The 18728-nt window shown below is 36.2% G+C and overlaps 1 protein-coding gene across 1 annotated transcript in view; it reads left to right on the top strand.

Moving 5' to 3' along the window:
* The window catches only part of COG5 (component of oligomeric golgi complex 5), a 172895-nt gene that overhangs the window by 113797 nt on the left and 40370 nt on the right, over positions 1-18728 (top strand). Inside the window, exons 11-14 of the mRNA XM_039700490.1 lie at positions 11428-11509; positions 13747-13951; positions 14654-14815; positions 16800-16899. Of these exons, the coding sequence (XP_039556424.1) occupies positions 11428-11509; positions 13747-13951; positions 14654-14815; positions 16800-16899 (549 nt within the window). The remainder of the gene's footprint in view (positions 1-11427; positions 11510-13746; positions 13952-14653; positions 14816-16799; positions 16900-18728) is intronic.

Here is an 18728-nt window from a genome sequence, read left to right as displayed (position 1 = left end):
TAATTACCCTTCTTCCCTTAACGTTCAGACTGCAGGATTGCATCTAAGTGAAAAGTTCTATTTCCCAAATAAAATCCATCTATTTATTTTTCTGCAGTTTTCACTCTTCCGATTGCTTTGCTCTTCGGTGTGTGTTTGGTGTAGTAGAGTGCCAGGCTGGCCAGTGTCATTCTCAGTGGGGCAGCTAAGGAGGAGTGGTACATCCTTATCTGATGTTCTGCTAGCAGAATTCTCTCAGCATGGCACAGTACTGCTGATGGCTTGGCTTACTTCTTGCCTGAAATGGTTCAGTATAGCATCGTGTTTTTCTTGGACATTCTCACAGTTAGACCATTTCTTCTGGTGTCTCCTGAAAAAGGTGTGGCACCAGGCTGCAGATGGGTGAAGTCACACCAAAGAGTAGAACTGTTGTTCAGACAAAACCAGACACATACTGCATGCTGCTGAAATTCAGGAGTGTAAGTACAGATGGCTGTATGGGAGAGTATGAATTGTTTTAGATATAAATAAGAAATTGGTATTTTGCCATTTACTAATGAAGATTCCATCTCGTGTTAAACCAAACTGAAATGTGCTTTCCTCAGCAAGTGTTCTGGAGAGAGAGAGAAGTTGGATTTTCTGTATTGTATTCAATTTCATTAATAAACTGAGCAAATGAACAAAACAAGCCAAAGGTACTAACATTGTACCCGTTTGCTAGAGCAGCATGCCCACTCCAGAAGATAGGAAAACGAATCATCCACTCTACAGTCTGTGCACTAATTACTGTTACTGATGTCAACATTATTATTATAGTCATCTTCTGCAGCAGCTGCAGTACCACTTTGCCTGTCCATCTGCTTCCTTGTTTTGATTACTGCAGTGCAAGTATCATCCTAGGAAGCATAAGAGAGGAGGAGATCCAGCCTTTTTAAAGCACAAGTCCTTTAATAGCAAGGAAGCTACTTGCCTTTTTTTTTTAAAGTCATCATTCTCTTTTTCCATTGGGGATTTTTTGTGTCTTTCTCTTCACAGATAGCACAGCCTGCAGTTTTTCTAATTTTGTATTATGATCTCAAACATGTGCTTTCCGGCTTTCTAATTACCTTTTACCATAATAATATTCAGTAGTGTTGTATCATGTTGTATCCAAAAATGTAGTTTTAAAAGCACTAGCTAATTAATTAAAGGATTCACAAAAACTCTGTGGTTTTTTTTTTTTAAGATAGATGAAGAATTTCTAATTACCTTTTACCATAATAATATTCAGTAGTGTTGTATCATGTTGTATCCAAAAATGTAGTTTTAAAAGCACTAGCTAATTGATTAAAGGATTCACAAAAACTCTGTTTTTTTTTTTTTTAAGATAGATGAAGAAGCTGAGGTGCAGAACTTGGAAAATTTTTAATTCTGCAGTTTAGCATGAGGTCAATGACAACACCTGCATCTTTACTACCCTATGGTTTCTCCTACAGAATTCCCTTCCAATTTTTACCAGCTTTAGATGTGGCCAAGAGTTAAGTAACAGTGTCAGGCTTACATGAGGATCATGGAAGAATCTGGTCATTAAATTTATACTGCACATTTTTTCACTCTTTCCCTTTGCAGATCTAGATTTTGGTGTTTTTCCTTTGACGCAATATGAAATTAATGCAATTCTAAAAAGAAATCATGTACTCATAGTACCTTCTAAAAACTGCTTCATTTCATACTAGTCATGAGCTATAGGTTCATTATTAATGTTTACGTATTTAAATTACAGATTTTTTTTTAACAAATCTATTAGCTGTTTAAAGGACAAATACGATTGAATGGATATTTTGTGGGTTTTGTGTAAGAAAAAAAGACCTTTATTGACTAGATTTTAGTTGCAGAGGGCTAAAATAATTCAAAACTCATGCAGCTCTGATTTCTAGTTTTGGGGAAAATGAATACAGCTTTCACTCTATACATTTTTTAAAAGATAGGGTTGGTTAATGCTGTCATAATTTTAAGGACAAAAATTAAAATTACAAATAAGATTTAAATAATGTAAATTTGATATTTTTGTTCACCTAATGACTGGTTATTTATATCACTTCTTTCAATTGCTTAACTCACCTTCAGAGAGCTGATAGGTTACTTCAGTTTATTTTGCTTTATTGCTTCTCTCTTTCAATGTGCAGTGACTAATCCTTCCTTGGCTGTTGTAATGCCTAAACTACAATTGACTTCAGTGTAAATCGCAGCCGAACATATCTTTGTGTGACAGCCACCTTCCTAATTAGAGTCCCTCTTAGCCCCTTGTAAATGAGTTGAAAATGATCTTTGATCCTCATCTATTTTGGCTCCTTCACTCCTACATAGGCATCAGGGAACGGATCTGCCAAGAGAAAAGCAGCCTGAAAAGCAACAAATCATTTTTAAGGTGGGCTGGGGTGGTCAGTAGAAAGGATGAACAGGGTCTCTCTGCAAGGGCAGAGCTGCCCTTGCTCGCCTTTGGGTGTCCTGTTTGCAACCAAGGCACATCACAAACCCTGTCGTTTACGTAAGCCTCAGGGTAAAAAAGTGAGCTGAGAGTTCTAGGGAGTGTTATTATGCACTTTCTGGAGGGCTCTTATCATTGCTTCTGCTGATGAATGTTTGGTGAGTAAGCAGCCTTTTTTCCTGAGTTGTCAACACTGGCAATATGAGGTGTTAACGATACAGAAAGAAATGTCCTCAGCATTACATAAGATAAAGAAAATAAATGGAAAATATAGATATTTATTGACAGAGTGTACTTATATTTCACCTTCTAGTTTCTGCTCCCTGTCTAAACTTGTTAAAAAATGATGCTGCTTTGAAATTATTCACATCTACATCACATATTCACATTCAGTTGACCCAATTAAAAAATAATCCCAAGTGGAAAATATTGAAAAATAATCTAATTATTGTCTTATGTGAATTCAGAAATAGTATGGTTTTCACCAATTATTACAAGTATATTATTTGTTTTTCAGTATTTTTTGTAAATGCAGAATTGGATTACTTGCACATCATTTCTACTGTGATTTCTGTTTGTTATTTAAGCCATAATGAAGTACTTTGTGAAGATCTAAACCCAGGTGGATGAGCAGGTTTTTGTTTCCCAAAATATCAGAGACAGTTTTTGTTTCAGATCTACAAATTGCCCTCTGAATTCGCTTGCAGGAGTTTTGAGGACTCTTAAAGAGCCAAGAAGATTATACCAGTTAAAAGTCAACTCTCATTTTGCATGGATCTGTGTGCCCAGGCAGCCATACTAAAAGTATTTTGATTCTAATTCACATGGGAGGGTCAGAGCCTGTGCAATGGTTTTCTAATGACACTACGATTTCTGTAGAACTGTAATTCTGTTTTCCTGACAGAAATACGCAGCTGTGAAGAAAAGGGATGGTGTGGAGGTTGCGTAGGTTAGTGGGTAATAATGACTTTTGCTCTTTTTCACTTCTGGTTTGGTGGTGTTTGTGCAAATTGCACATCAGTGATGACTGCAAATTACTAAGTCAGTTGGTTTTCAGTCAGCTTGCCATTGGAAAAGAAATATATTTACCAGAAGTGCCGCCTTTTATCATCCTTCTTGTCAATCTTACCTGAACAGCTCCAGGCTGAGTGGACACGGTAACGAACCTTTCATCCTTGGAGGGGATATGAAGTACTCAAGGTGAAAGCATGGTTGGAATTGAAGCTGTACATACTAAATCACTTCTCTGGGTAGACGAAGCTGTCAAATCCCTGGGGTGGTTAGTGGCTCTTGAATACTAAGTTCATTTATTTCCAGTTGATGCATATCTTGCAGGAATATGAAAGGATTAATTAATGTTTTAAGTAGTTTTGAAGATATAGGGCACTGTTTAATATCTAGGTACTTTTGTTTCTCACAAATTAGTTTTTCTGAGGAATCACTTAAGAATTCCAATATTCCATGAAATGCACAGTCTTAACTTTATTTTCTGGTCAAGAAGGTTTTTGAGAAATAAAGCAAACCTGCATAAAGAGACCTTTTTCCAAATGTTGCAATACAGCTGGAAGTCTAGAAACTATTACACCTTGGATATAAATGGATCAACCCAGTATAATGAAATTCTGTGCCCTGCAGTAAAACAAAAAAAATCAAGGTCATTTTTAAAATCACAGTGTCATTTATTGACATCTCTGCACCTGTAATGTATAATATAAATAACATTAGAAATTTTAATTCACTCTTATTTGAAGAAATTTAATCCTGACTACTTTAAGGATATAGAAAAGGGTTATTGAGAACACACTCAGAATTTGTCTTTTCTTTACTGATTAATTGCACTACTGAGGATGATAGCTTTTTGTTCACAGTCTAACATTTGGCAATTATGTTGCTATAGAAATAGTGCAAATAGATTTCCTTATTTCTGTCCCATAAGATCTTGTCATACGAAATTGTTAAATCATTTGCATTGTTGCTTTATTGGTGGAAAAAATATTTAGACTGTCCTTTAAATGTCTTCTGTTTTTAGAGCAAATTCACAAGTCCTGTATTTCTCCATGGCGGAGCGTTTGATTACAGATAGAAACACTGTATATGTTAGTATGCAAAGCCTGATTTCAGGAGCCTGCAGCAACTAGCTGCATGCTAATATTCACTATATTGTTTTACATTTCAAAGAGGCTTCACAATAAAGATGTTTTTCACATTCTACTCAAAGTATCAAAATTTCTACAGGGAAAAATAAGTTGGAAGTGGTTGTCATGAAGGGGGAGCCAGTTTAAAATCAGTGGGTCAGATTTATTATTTGAATGTTAAAATAGCTATTTTAGACAGACACAAATATGATAATTCACAGATGGAAAATTACACTCATTAAGTTCTAAATTTACAGTGTGGAGGAAATAGAGACATTTGTAAAAATAAATATATGTCCTTTCAGCATCTTCTTACATTCTTGTCTAACACTGAAGAAGGGGGATACTTTCATTCTCATTTCTTGAATTTAGATTTAATGTCAGATGTTATAATAAGAACAAAGCTGAAGAGATTTAATTTCATTTCAGTAATAGCAAAGTTAATTAGTAGTTTGATATGGGTAAGCTGGTTTTATGTTTGAGGAGACTTTAAATCAGTTTTCCAGGCTTCAGCATTAATATTGTTGTGTAGTACCAGTGAATACAGATCTTGTAATATCTATCCTTTGATAGTGGTACTCAGCCCACTATTGTTCAGTGGTTTATTAACTCACTAGTCGCTGTTAGTGAAAATGGGTTATATTTTTTGAAATGGAAAAACGAGTCATTTTCATGTGAGTGAGAAGGGGTTTAGCACATGAATCGTGTCAGTCTGTAGTTTCTTCTATAATCTTGTGAGCAGCCAACATCGAATCTAAATTTCAAATCTATGCAGGCAATGCATCAATCTGAGTAATAGTGTCGCTTCACGTTATTAACAAGTCTGCTTAGGTGCTGTAATACCATGCACTAAAGATAGAAAGATTACTGAAAAAAAAAATTAATAGACAAGTATAAATCCCTCCCTCCCCATACCAGTAAAAGAATGCTGGTCTAAATCCTTTCCCTACCATAGAAGATGATTGAGTCTGCAGGCTCTTCCAGTTGCTCTGTGAGTGCTTTTATTATCAATGTGGGATTAATAGTGAATGGCCCAGCTGAATGGCCAGGCCCAGAAAGTGGTGCAAAATCTAGCAGCTGGTCAGTAGTGTACCCCCACAATGGGTCAAATACAAGGTTCAGTTCTAAGACTTTTATTAGTGATCTGGATGATGGGCCAGAATGTACCCTCAGCAGATTTGCTGGTGACACAAAACTGGGAGTAGTGGCTGATGCTCCAGAGAGTCGTAATGCCATCAAGAGTGACCTCAAGAGAGTGGAGGATTGTGAAGGAATGGTCTGATGGGAACCTTGTGGTGTTCCTGGGACAGAGAGCATGAGGGACTAACACTGTCTCCTGGCACTGGCTTTATGCAGTGTTATTAAGCTGCTCCAGGGGAAGTTTAGGCTGGACATTGGGAAAAAGTTCTTCACAGGAAGAGTGATTGGCCATTGGAATGGGCTGCCAGGGAGGTGGTGGAGTCAGCATCCCTGGAGGTGTTTAAAAAAAAGACTGGATGTGGCACTCGGTGCCGTGTTTAGTTGACACGGTGGTGTTAGGTCGTAGGGTGGATTCGATGATCTCAAAGGTCTTTTCCAACCTAGTTAATTCTGTGACTCTTTGGTTCTATTATACAACCTTAGATGTTTTATCTAAAACTTGATCTATTATGGGAAAGTTGCAGAATGTTACTGTTTGTGCCGAGTATTGACAATAGTGACTTTATAGTAACGGTTGAAATTAAATACTTACACAAAGTGAAAATATTGCTGGTTATGGCCCTGATTCAGCAAATCAGCTAAGAACATTTTTTATTTTTCATAAATAGTATATACTATGGAAGTCAAACTACCTCAGTCTATGATTTTAATAAGGATAAACTTTGTTGCATTCACATAGACAATATAGTGAGCCTCACTGTTGAGAAAATACATCACCATTTTTGGTCTAGCCTGCTGGACATATTTTGTCTGATTTATGGGTATAATTTTGATAACCACATAATTCCTTTGTGAATAGTATGTGTGACCGTGTACCACATTTTTAAACAGTGTGAAAAAAGGGGAAGACTACAGTTACTGGGCCAGAGTGCAGTCTGGTTGTTGTTTTTCTGTTTTACTCCGCACAGATGCAAGTGGGTTACCTAGAAATAACATCTTTTAAAGTAGCTAAGTGCTAGTAGTCCATACATCTTTCAAAAGTATCTTTCCATTCCTTGGTTGTGGCCAGCTGTCCAGCAGGTCAGAAGGACAGAGGGTTGCCCTAGTGTATGTTACTGTGCAGTTGTTCAGCTCATTTTTGAAAATAAAGAATTAACAAGAGGAGGACAGATCTAAACTGTCTTGCACTGCCTAAGGAATTGCATAGAGGCTACTAAATCATGTAAGTGCCTGCTCACCTGTTCAGTTTTAGGGAGTAAAGTGGTCACTGGTCACAGGAACAATAGTGACAATATTTTTGATATACAGTTTCGTTTGGTAGATATTAATTTATGTAAGTGTGCTTTAGGCATTGGAACATTTTCACAACAGATTTTTATTAGAAAATAGCCAGTTCTGTGGCTGATCTTAGTTCCCTACCATTTTCTAGTGGTACAAAGTATGATTTATGTGCAGATTTTCTGTGCTGTGAGATCAAAATAAAGCTGCAAACATAGAGTACCATTCATTCAATAATGCTGCGTTAAATGGATCTGGTTTGGGAAGAAAGTTCTGGTTTGCCATTATAGTCTTACAATTGCTTGCAATAAATGTTCATAGTTTTAATTGGGTATATTTAATGATGGGAAACATATGTATATGTCAACCCGAATCTTGCCTATCATGAGTTTTAGATACCATCAATTACAGTTAAGGTTCTTTTGTTGAAGAAAAAGCATATCGCCTGACAAGAGGAAATAACATTTTATTTTATGCTAAAGTGCAATAATTTACTTTTGGAGACTTTCAATTATGTATGGATGTTTTATATAGGCTTTCTATGTGCACAGTGTGCACCTGAAACAGATTTGTGCCGGATAATAGCATCTCTTTCCTTCCAAAGGTTTATGTGTTCTCTGTGTTGTTAAACACGTACGTTGGGTGGGGGGACAGTGTGACAGAACGGTGACCTTTTTCCAGTGTTGTTGGTTATGGCATAGGAAGCTGTTGGAAAATGATTGCTACAGAGCTGAAAAGATAATCGGATGCAGTTCATTACTCATCTTGTCAGCTGCTCCTGCTACAAGGGATTGTATCACAAGATGTTAATCTGCTTGTGACTAGATTTCAAAGCAAGCATTTTTATTTTGGAGGGGGTGTAAATAATTTAACATCTTCCAATTCTATTTCATTTTCAGAAGCAAGAGAAATGGAAAATTCCTGATTTAAAGTCTCAGAATATTAATTGATAGAAATATTAGTACATCCTTGTGGATTATTTTACAATTATATGGTGATATGCTGCAAAAACCTATTTAATTGCAGAAGTGCTTCTTTTTAAACTAATTGTGAAGTAGTGTATTCCTTGAATTGTGGAAGTTAGTCTGCTAGCACACTTCAATGTGTTCTGCAAGACAAGTATTAGACGCAAAACAGATTTGGACCAAAAAGAGCCCTATCTACCCATTGAATCACTAATGAGGATGTACCCAATGCTCCCATACATTGTCTACCACTGAGGATATTTGGCGTAAGGGTGGAGGAGGACTATATTCATTATTTGCAGATGGGAAAATGAGAAGGTAGTTTTAGCTAGCTGATTGTAGTTTTTGGAAGGTGAAAGGCCCAAAAGAGCAGTTTCTTTTTGAGAGTGTGGTTTGCTGCTCACAATGCTGCATGTGAAGCATAGGGGAAGAATTACAAACTTTCCATTACATTAAGATGAGACAGTAGATTTGCTGTGTGCATTTCAAGCAAGCAGAACTGCCTTTTCCAGCTTCATCCTATCTTTTTAGTCCTTGAAGAAGTTGTCCATTACAAGGGACATTCCTTTAATTTCCTGCTGGAGAATAACACTCCTTTTGCTACCCTTCCCTTGTAAGTTTCTAGTATTGATTATTGTCAGATGGAATTCACGCTACATTTTAAGCGGTTAAGTTATAATTCTCATAAATCGAATCCTTATTAAAATACATAATTTAAAAAAAAACAAGTGGTGAGAGACTCAAATGTACCTTCAAAAGTAATATATTGAAATAATGTGTAAGCAAAAGAAATTACAGATTTAAACAAATTAAATTGTTTCTGTATTCTCATGGTTGCATATGGCACTTTTTTACTCCCTCAGGAGTATCTAATGCTAATACCTTGCTGTATTCCAGTTTTGGTAGCTACAGTCCACCCACTTAAATACCCCCTGGTGTATGCGTAGGCAACAATATTCTCTAGTTCCTGCCACAAACTCTTACATGGTCTTCTCTGTGCTATTAATCAGCAGCTATATTTCACCTCCAGAGAGACTGCATCTCAGCACTGGACAAACTGAAATCTCATGTCATATGTCATACAAGCAGCCAGCATTATCTGTAGATAATGGTTTTAGTTAGTTTGAAAACAGGGCCTTTATTTTTTCCCCTAAACATTTTTGACTGAGTCAGTAGAAAATGTTATTTGACTTTTTTATGAAGCTTTTCCCTTCTGTCTCTCCTCATGCATATTACAGTTGGCTAGCTGAGCCATGAGGGCCTTCTTCCCTACAAAATTCAGTTTATGTACACAGTTAATGTACACCATTCACCCAAGTCAGAAGACACAAACTAATGAGCAGAGGCTAATTTGTATGGCTGTGGCTGCCTATGCAAATCTGTGCATGAGAACATCTGTATGCATGTCTGACCTTATATAATGTATGTATATAGAGATACATGGAAAAGTGATGTATTTCCACAACAACATAAGTTGTCATCCCACGTTGCTGTTACTTGTCTCCATGTTGAATCTGACAATTAAGATAGGAATGTTGATGGGGATGGGTACATGTATATTTGTTTTCTGGACCCTTTAATCACTGTGATTTCTGCTGAGACAGTGACAGAGATGTAGATGGCAATTACACAAAAAAAATTAAATTGTTTGAAAGTGCTCTCTAAGTATTTTTCCACCTCCATTAGATTATTTAGAATTTGAGTTGAGTTACCATGCTCAATAGGCAACCATTTTTCCAGGCTGGGATAAAGAATATTAAAGCAAATTAATTCATACATGATGTGAAAGGCCATTTGTTTTATAGTAGTCTTCATGTTCTAAATTTGAAACTGTGAAATAAAGAATTAAGTAATTTCACATGCTATAGCAAAAAAATTATCAAAGAAAAGAGATTTTATGCAGTGAACCTTCTGAATAATTTTCTGATGTTCTAATTTTACTTCGTCCATTTATGAAAGTCAAGTACAGTTTTACAGAAAATACAAACATAGCTATGAAATAAATTACTTCCATTTCTAAATCCATCATTGTCCTCAAGAAGACAAAAATGAGATTCCATAATCCCAGTTTATTTTAGCATTCAGTGTTAATTATTGTACATTTTATGAGTCCAACAGCATAAAATATGTTCTCTCTCAATTCTTAACACATGACCCATAAACTTTACCTTTCTTTATCTTTAGATAAGGAGTAGAGTTGGATTAATTCCTCATCTAATTGCAGAGTTTTTGATGATAATCCTATTTTTTATCATTACTTTTAAATGTATCACTATACCTTTGACTGATTTTCAGGCTTTATATTAACTCTTGAAGATGATTTTTTTTAAACTGAAACTTGAGCTTGAACTTGCAGTCTTTCAATGAACAAATCTTCAAGAGGGATGCAGTGGTACTTGTTAATGAATGACCTTGTAAAGACATTTGTTGCTTTGCTCATTATTGCCACTGCTAGTCAAAAGAGATGTTTTTTTTCCTCTTTATCGTCTTAAGTAGTAGTAATTCATTTTGGAGTAGTGAGACTTATAAATTTAATAGATTATCTCCACCTTTTTGTGGTACTGTTAGGCAGTGCAGAAGTGAAACGGACATTTTTTTTCTTTTCTGGTTATCATTCCTATAGTGATATGGTCAAACTGGTTAATGCAGCCATAGGATCAAGGGATAACATGTACACCATGCAAGGGGGAAAACCCTTCTGTTCAGAGTGGGTTTTCTCTTCCCATGACAATACTGAACAGTCTTCCAAGTATCTTAACAAGTAGGCAGGACAGGATGCCCATCCTCATCTCCTGGATTTTTTTTTCTACATCAAACAGACAGGGGTCAAAACCCATGTTTTAATGCTTGACCCTAGGTGCCAGATGTTGGGGGCAGTAGGGAAGCAGCCTGCCCTTGCACATTCCCTTTGGTGTGCTCCCTTGATTCCACCTCTGACTGCAGGCCCTGTTGGCAGGAGGCAGTGAAGAGTCAGCTGTGAGATTCGCTGTATTTTTGTGTGGTTTATGTTGTTGGGCAGCAGAGCTGCTCTGCGTGCAGCACGCAGTGGTTGCTCCCTGGTTGGAGTTAGCCAGCGCGTGGTAGTGGCAGTGAATAATTGCTGTGGTGTAGCCAGCACGAGAACTCCCACGGAACGGGAAGGTCACTGCAGTGCAGGGAGATTTTCTGACACGTCTCCTGAGGTGTGCTGCTTCAGGCTGCACTCACACCCCTAGAGAGCTGGAAGCAGTTCTGCTCAGACTTGGAGGAAAATTCTTAATTTGGGACAAGACCGAAGCTTTTATTTTGTTTTCTCCAATAGTTTTTCTAGCCTTAAACCTGAGGAAAACTTCTCAGATTTCACTTACTTTGTTTTTATCCTCAGTCATGAGGAGCATCTTTGACTGGAAGCATTTGCATTGCTTGAGATTCTTTGGAAAGAGCATGTTTTGAAACTTGTGTTCCTTTTGTCCCTTGCTCTTAGGATGGCCAGTCTGATATTTTGTACAAATTTTGGACTGCAGTAACCCAGACACTTTCCTCTCAGTTTCAGTCAGCAACAGACTGTAAGTATTCAGTAGAAATTATTTGTAATGTGTTCTGTAATTATTTTGAATCTTGTTTTTCAGTAAGCCCTTTGCTCGGTATCTGTTCTACCAGAACTATAGCAGTGGTTCACTCAGCACAAGGTCTGTGTGTTTAAAACTTCTGGCTTTGTAACCAGACAGGATCCTCTTAAACTGTAGTTGAATTTTCAGAAAGAAATATTTTCTGTTTCATTAAGTAGTTGTTATCTAATAACAAAAAGTTTTCCCAACTGTGAGTGGAGGTAAAAATGTTTGGAATGGTACATTATACTCCCTAAAGCAAGTGGGTTTGCCAAATTCAAAATTAATAATTTTATTTTAAAGATAAATTCTTAGTCTTTTCTTGTTGAATGCTGATTGGTTGTAAAAATCATATTTCAGTCATTTCTTATAATCAGGATTTTAGTTACTTCAAAATTGTCTTATATAAATAGAGATGAACAGCTGGTGTTCTGACTATACACAATTTTCTCTACATGTGCAATATGTAAATAACCGATACAATCAAGGAATATTAAATATAAATCATGTGTTAACATAAGACAGTTCTATTACCAGAACATGCTAATACAGCATGCAGGTGGATCATAGGTGAGTTTGGTACTTTCATAAATATATCTTTGACGTTTGCATAGAGTGTTTAAATTTAATCTTTTGCACACAGAGGTGAAGGGCATAAGATGTGCATTTATCTTTGTGATCTCAGCTTTTGCACTGGCCCTTCAAAATTTGCTCCTTCCAGGCTTTATAGCAGCAGTACAATTTTGAGGAACTAGCTGGTGGATTCATACTCAGTGGTTGCTAAGTAACTAGATGATCCCAAAAGAAAATGTATGCATCTTGTGTTAAAACATATTAATTTTACTGTTTGCCTTATGCACTGCTTTAAGGGCAGTAAGTACATACCCTGAGTCTCCTGTGCTCACACTGAACACGTGCTGCCTGCTCTCAGCACTCACACTGAACATTGTCAATTTATGACATCAGTTAAGGACCAACCAACACTGCAGAACTCAGGGAACTCTTACATTATAGCAGCTGTGCTTTTTCTAAGAGCTATTCAAAACTATTTTATTACTTACAGTTTTTAATAATGTGTTTTATATAAACTTTATAGGGGAGGTTTGATGTGAATGATGTTTTTATCTTGCTAGAGCTGAGTTTTGGGGAGACAGATTTTTTCATGTCAGTGAGGCATCTAAATGAAAACGTTAATTTTTAACATAAATTTCTTGTGACTGAATGCACTGGCATTAGTAAGGTTTTGGATCATATAGATCAGAAGAAGATATCAGAAAAATGGTGTCAAAATAGAAATTTATGGCAGTGTAAAAGGTTTCATATTAGATAATGATCTGCTTGTGTGTGAGGTTGGGACCGTCTTTGTAAACATAGCTTCATGACCTAAAATAACTCTGTGTTTGATAATAAATGTGAATCCTCCAGTATTTAAAATTATATATTTGAGTTGAAAGCACAGGCTGGGTGAAATGGGGCAGATGTCTGGAACCTGAAAAACCTATGAATGAATGGAGCAGTGTTAATCTAATGTAATGGGAAATCTCTAGAGTATGAGTGATGTTAGATCAAGATTAACAGTTGCTAAAGCAGTTGTACATTTGTTTCATTTCCTGTTACTCGTGGCAAGCCTTTCAAGGCTGAAAACAATGCTGCTTTTTCTGCTGGCTTTGTCATTCTCTGACAAGTTTAGGAATCGCATATTAAGTGCCTTGTTTTAAGAAGTGCATAAAAGCATACGCTTCCCCATCACATTTCTGAAGACTTTGGTTCATAGGGGTTATCTTTGTCTGTTTTAAATTGTTATCTTCAAAGTTGCACAGCCCCACACTTATCCTCCATCAAGATATTGTTAGGAAACCTCTAGATTTAGAGAGTTCCAATTACGCTTTGGCCATAAATGAGAGATAATAATAATAAAGTTTGATACCAAACATTTATTGTACAAAATAAAGTCATTCTTTCATATCTAGTCTTCCAGTTGTAGGTTTTATACTGGTGCTTTACATCCTTTGTCAAGTGCATTTAATGTTATAGTTATGTCACTTTGAAATTAATTATAAATATTACATTATTAATATTAAACTTAGGATAACATTGTGTATGTTGATATAAATGCAAGGGTAGAGATTGTTTATAGGAATAAAAAAATTAGTTTGAACTTAGCATCGTGTGTTGCTTACTCCTTTATTTTACAGCCTCTATGTTTTTGAAACAAGCATTTGAAGGAGAATACCCCAAATTACTGAGGCTTTATAATGACTTGTGGAAGCGCCTCCAACAATATAGTCAAAATATTCAGAGGAATTTTAACACAAGTGGAACTATTGATCTTTTTGCTGAACTACAACAAATGGAAGAAGATGCACAGGACATATTCATGCAAAAAAATGAAGATTATGAGTATGTATTATGAACTGTATGACTATAAAATAGAAATCTTTGCACACTGTAATAAAACAGGATTTTTTTTAAAACTTACTGTTATTCAAATTGTCACTGCAGGAGAATTTTAAAGGCTTCTTTCCCCTCTTGCATTTACTGCTCTAATGCTATTTTAGAGCTGTAGGCTTTTCATTAAGCTATATATCTAACAGTGTTGGGTTGTCTTGTTTTTCACAGTCTCTGACTTTTGAACAAGTTCTATCTTTTTGTCTCTTTGGGTGAAAAAAAAAGGAAAATGGTGAAAAATCAGTTTTGTATGTGTTAGGATTACAGCACTAGCTTTCTCCTGATGACACTGCAATCATTTGAGTGTGACAAATGCTCAGTTGTTATGATTCACAGTTTTTAGTTTATACATCATAGAATAAACATGATCTAAGTGATATCAGAAAGATCAAACTGAAAGAGGCATATCAAGCCTATTAGGACTTCTAGACTTATGTAAGATAAAATGAATATTTTATATGAGAATTGTATTGACTTAAATATGTTCTTGAGCAGTCAGTGGGAGACTTATCAGAAGAATGTTTTTCATATGCGTATGTTTAAAAAGCAGAAAGGAAAAACAGGTTCAGTATTGCAAAGTTTGTACGTCTGGAAAGATTTAATGCTATTGTGTATTTTAATTTAAAATATAGTAACTTTTTCGTATGTGCAAAGTCCAGAAAAGGCCTTGAAGGATTCACTGCAACAGTATGAAGCTGCCTATCTGTCAAAATCCTTGTCTCGACTGTTTGACCCCATCAATCTTGTCTTTCCTCCTGGAGGTCGGAATCCTCCCTCTTCTGACGAGCTTGACAGCATCATTAAAACTATAGCCAGGTATGCACATCTAAGGCATTGGAAATGTATATTGGAAATACTCAGCATGTATTGTTTCATAACTTACAGTTTGAGAAAGGAGACTTCCTTAGCAGTAAAAGGTTAATTGCTCTTTAATTATAAAGTAGATTAGTGCAAAAATCAAGTCAGAGTTTAGGATAGGATAGGATGGGATAAAATACAGTAACACACATTATAACAGAGTATTTCAGTTGGAGGGGACCTACAATGATAAATCCAAGTGCACGAACACTGGCCAAAAGCTAAAACATGTTAAGAGTGTTGTCCAAATGCCTCTTAAATACTGACAGGCTTGGGGCATCAACCACCTCTCTAAGAATCCTGCTCCAGGGTTTGGCCACCCTCTTGTTACAGGTGTGGTTCCTTAATGCTGAGTTGGAACTCACCTCATGCAGCTTTGAACCATTGCCACACCTCCTCTGACTGGATCCTGGGGAGGAGTGCTCAGCACCTCCTTCTCCACTTTCCCTGCCCAGGAAGCTGCAGAGGGCATTGAGGCTGCCCCTCCTTTTCTCCAGAGCTGACAAGCCCACACACCCTTGGCTGTCCCTCACAGGACATTCCTTCCAGTCCTTTGACCTATCTGTTGCCCTCCTCTGGACACATTAAGATAACACCACATTCTTCCTAAATTGTGGGACCTTGAACTAGACATGGTGTTGAAGGTGAGGCTGCACCAATGCTGAATACAGCAAGATAGGCACCTCTTTATTATTATTTATAATAAATATATTTTATTGTTTATTTTCTGTATTTTGTTTTTCTGGAATAAACGAAATTTTAACATAAGTTTTAATGTTTAAGCTTATAAAAGATCAGGAAGAGAAACTTTACACATACTGTCAATGTCTGGTATCTTAATTACCCTGACTGTGTCAAAGGGAAGTGGTAATACCTGATGTAAATACTTTGTTAGAGTAAAACAGCAAGATGATAGGTAAAGATGACTATTCCAGGTAGAATTTGTACAATGAGATACCTAAATTACCAATGGTGCGTTTTCCCTCATAAGGTTTTAGTAACAACTACTCTGTTTAATGAAGTCTGAAAAAAGATGGGCAGTATTCACAGTATGTGTGTGTGTGTGTATAAAATATTAAATATTGACACAGTACTTGTGACTAGGAGTTACAGATGCTCAGAACATGTCTCTTGGTGTGGTGACTGATACTGTTTTTCTCCTTGCAAAAGAGAAAGGAAAACAGCATGAAAATTACGAAATTTCAGCTGAGTCTTCTAGAGTGACCTTTACCTTATGATGTTTGGGGCCCTAGAGAGTTCTCAGTGAAGATTATTCCAAGCTGGGGTTCCTAATGATTCTCCAGCTCTTGAGAGAGGTTAAACTCACCATTAGCAACATGATGGTTCTTGTGCTTGCCTGTCTTCAGCAGAGCAGTTTTGAATGCAGCCCCAGCCGATGGAGATCTGGGGATGTTAATGAACAAAAAATACTGGAAGCGATTTAGAAATCTTTTCCTTCTCCGTTTGTTCCCTGTCATTCCTTGGGGGCCTCCTTTACTATAAAGGATTGCCTAAAACACAGCTTATTAGTTGTGTCAAGCTAAGGCATCCCCTGGGTATTTCTGCACAGCTCATGTAATTCCAGAGTTGAATGACTGTGTATTCACCTGTAATGTTTGAAGGCTGCTGCCAAAGCTTGAATGTAGTTAATTGCTGTCAATATTTTTGAATGGCTTACTAATAGTGATTTCATACTGAAGTGTCATTCCTAAACTTTGCTCATTTCTACTAGAATAGGAACACTGCACATAAAATTCCCAAATGACTTGTTAAATTGTAAACTGAATTACGGTGCGTGGAAAGACTTGGTTGTATGTGTTACTCTCTCTAAATTGATGTGCCACGTAACTGTGTGTTCATAGTTAATTCTTTATCGATCCAATACAGCATTCAATACAGCACTGTTTAGTTGTTAATTAAGATTTGTAATCTTTGCTTCCAGTGAGCTGAATGTGGCTGCTGTTGATCCAGACCTGAGTTTAGCTGTGGCCAAAAACGTGGCGAAGACCATTCAGCTTTATGGTGTAAAATCAGAGCAGCTTGTAAGTAATTTCAAATTTCTAAGTACTAATGTTTTTTCATGTGCAGTGTTCTGGCTTTTGTAGATTTAAAACATAACAGTTAAGCAATCTAGATAGACAGAACTTTCCAATTAGCTTTCCATTGTATTTATGAACATGATCAATTAAATTCTGCCTTCAGACAAAGTCAGTCTATTGATAGCAGTAAAATTTATCTGTATAACTCCAAATTGAATGTGCCGTATTAATTTTTAAAACCTCAAAACGGTAGCTGTCATTAAACAAAATCAAGACTGTTTCATTCAGTTCTTTATTGACCAGCATTTGATACATCAGTTTCATGATACAGCATCTTTATGGTATTAAAATCTAGACTATTCAAATACAATTTTTCACTATTTGCAAGAAATGTTGGGAATTTTTTCCATATATGTATTATTTGACATATATTTAACTGACGTTTGATTTGTTTGTATTTGTCATATATTTCTAATAATTTACCATGCACTGGTATCTAGTGTTAATCTGTATAGAAGCCTTATCCTTTTGGTAAGAGCCTCCAAAAAGCCTATGGATAGTACAGTCACTGTTGTCATCATACAAAAAAAATTTAGGTGAACAATTTTCTCCTAAGGACTGTTGCTGAAATTATAATAGGTTTTTTTTATGAAGAGATGAAAATAAATTTTTGCAATATGCAGACCCACCAGAAATGACTAACTACTTGTATTTGTAAACAAGATTTTCACTTAATAAACAACATTAATCCTGACAGCAGACTCAGATTCCAGTAACATTCATTTACTATATGTTTTATTTAAAGAAAGATGCTTGTTAATTTTTTTTGTATCAATTGGCTACAAAACATTGCAGCAATTTAGTTAGTATGGTTTCTGTTTACCTTTTACATTTCTGCCATCTTGGAATAACTTTGAAAAAATTGAAATTCAGTAACACATACTTTGTTTACCTTGTCTGTTGGATTAATTGTCTTGGAAGTTTGCTGACTTGGTGTATGGAAAAGGAACGTAGGTGAAGCAGTCATGAAGGCCATAAAGAATATTTTAAATGTTAAAATAAAAAAATGTTAGCATTATTTTGTTATCTGTTTAAAGCGTAGTGCTTAAGTTAGGTCTGCTTTTAAAGATACCAAATCATAATTTCAGAATGAAATTTGCTTATGACTGAAATAAGAATTTTTAGTGGGCTGTGAGAATCATCATAGGTAAAAAAAATACATTGTTGTCTATATGTCATGGTCTGTAGTGTCAAATAGTGGCATTCAACTGGAAAAAAAAAGACCTTTCATCTGTTACTATGAAAGTATCAGGGTTGTGCTCATCGTCTCTGTTAGAGTCTGGCCAGTGGATTCTTTGGAAGTGAACCTCATTTTGTGATCAGACAGCTGGATTCGTAAGAAACCCTGAATAAAACAAGATACTTAGAAATAAGCTTATAAGATTTGTTGCTTTGTGTTAGCTAACCTTAAAGTAAAAGAATGTAGGAGGAAAGAGGGAGTGTGAGCCCTTGATCTTCTTGATTTTGACACCTGAAAATGCAAACTTGAAACCCTGAAAACTTAGTGATGGGATTATCCAAGCTGGCAGGATGAACATCAATGTCCTTGAAGCACATACCTACAGATTGTAAAATAATATTGCACAGCTACCCTTTTTTTAAACTTCTTTCTTTCCTTGCTGATATATCTTACAAATTTAAATGCCAGAAGTGCTCAACACGGTTGCCAAGATAGAAGTGTCAGAGTCATCTTTGAAGTGCTGAAATATCATTCCTAGCCTCCAGCTGCCTCTCCAGCAGGGCATGGCTCTCCCACTTGTCCTGTGCCATGC

Source organism: Passer montanus, unplaced genomic scaffold (genome assembly GCF_014805655.1).
Source record: "Passer montanus isolate IOZ18808 unplaced genomic scaffold, ASM1480565v1 scaffold141, whole genome shotgun sequence".
In the NCBI taxonomy this organism is placed as follows: Eukaryota; Metazoa; Chordata; class Aves; order Passeriformes; family Passeridae; genus Passer; species Passer montanus.
The sequence above is the reverse complement of the archived record's forward strand: the minus strand, read 5'-3'. Positions and strand labels throughout refer to the sequence as shown.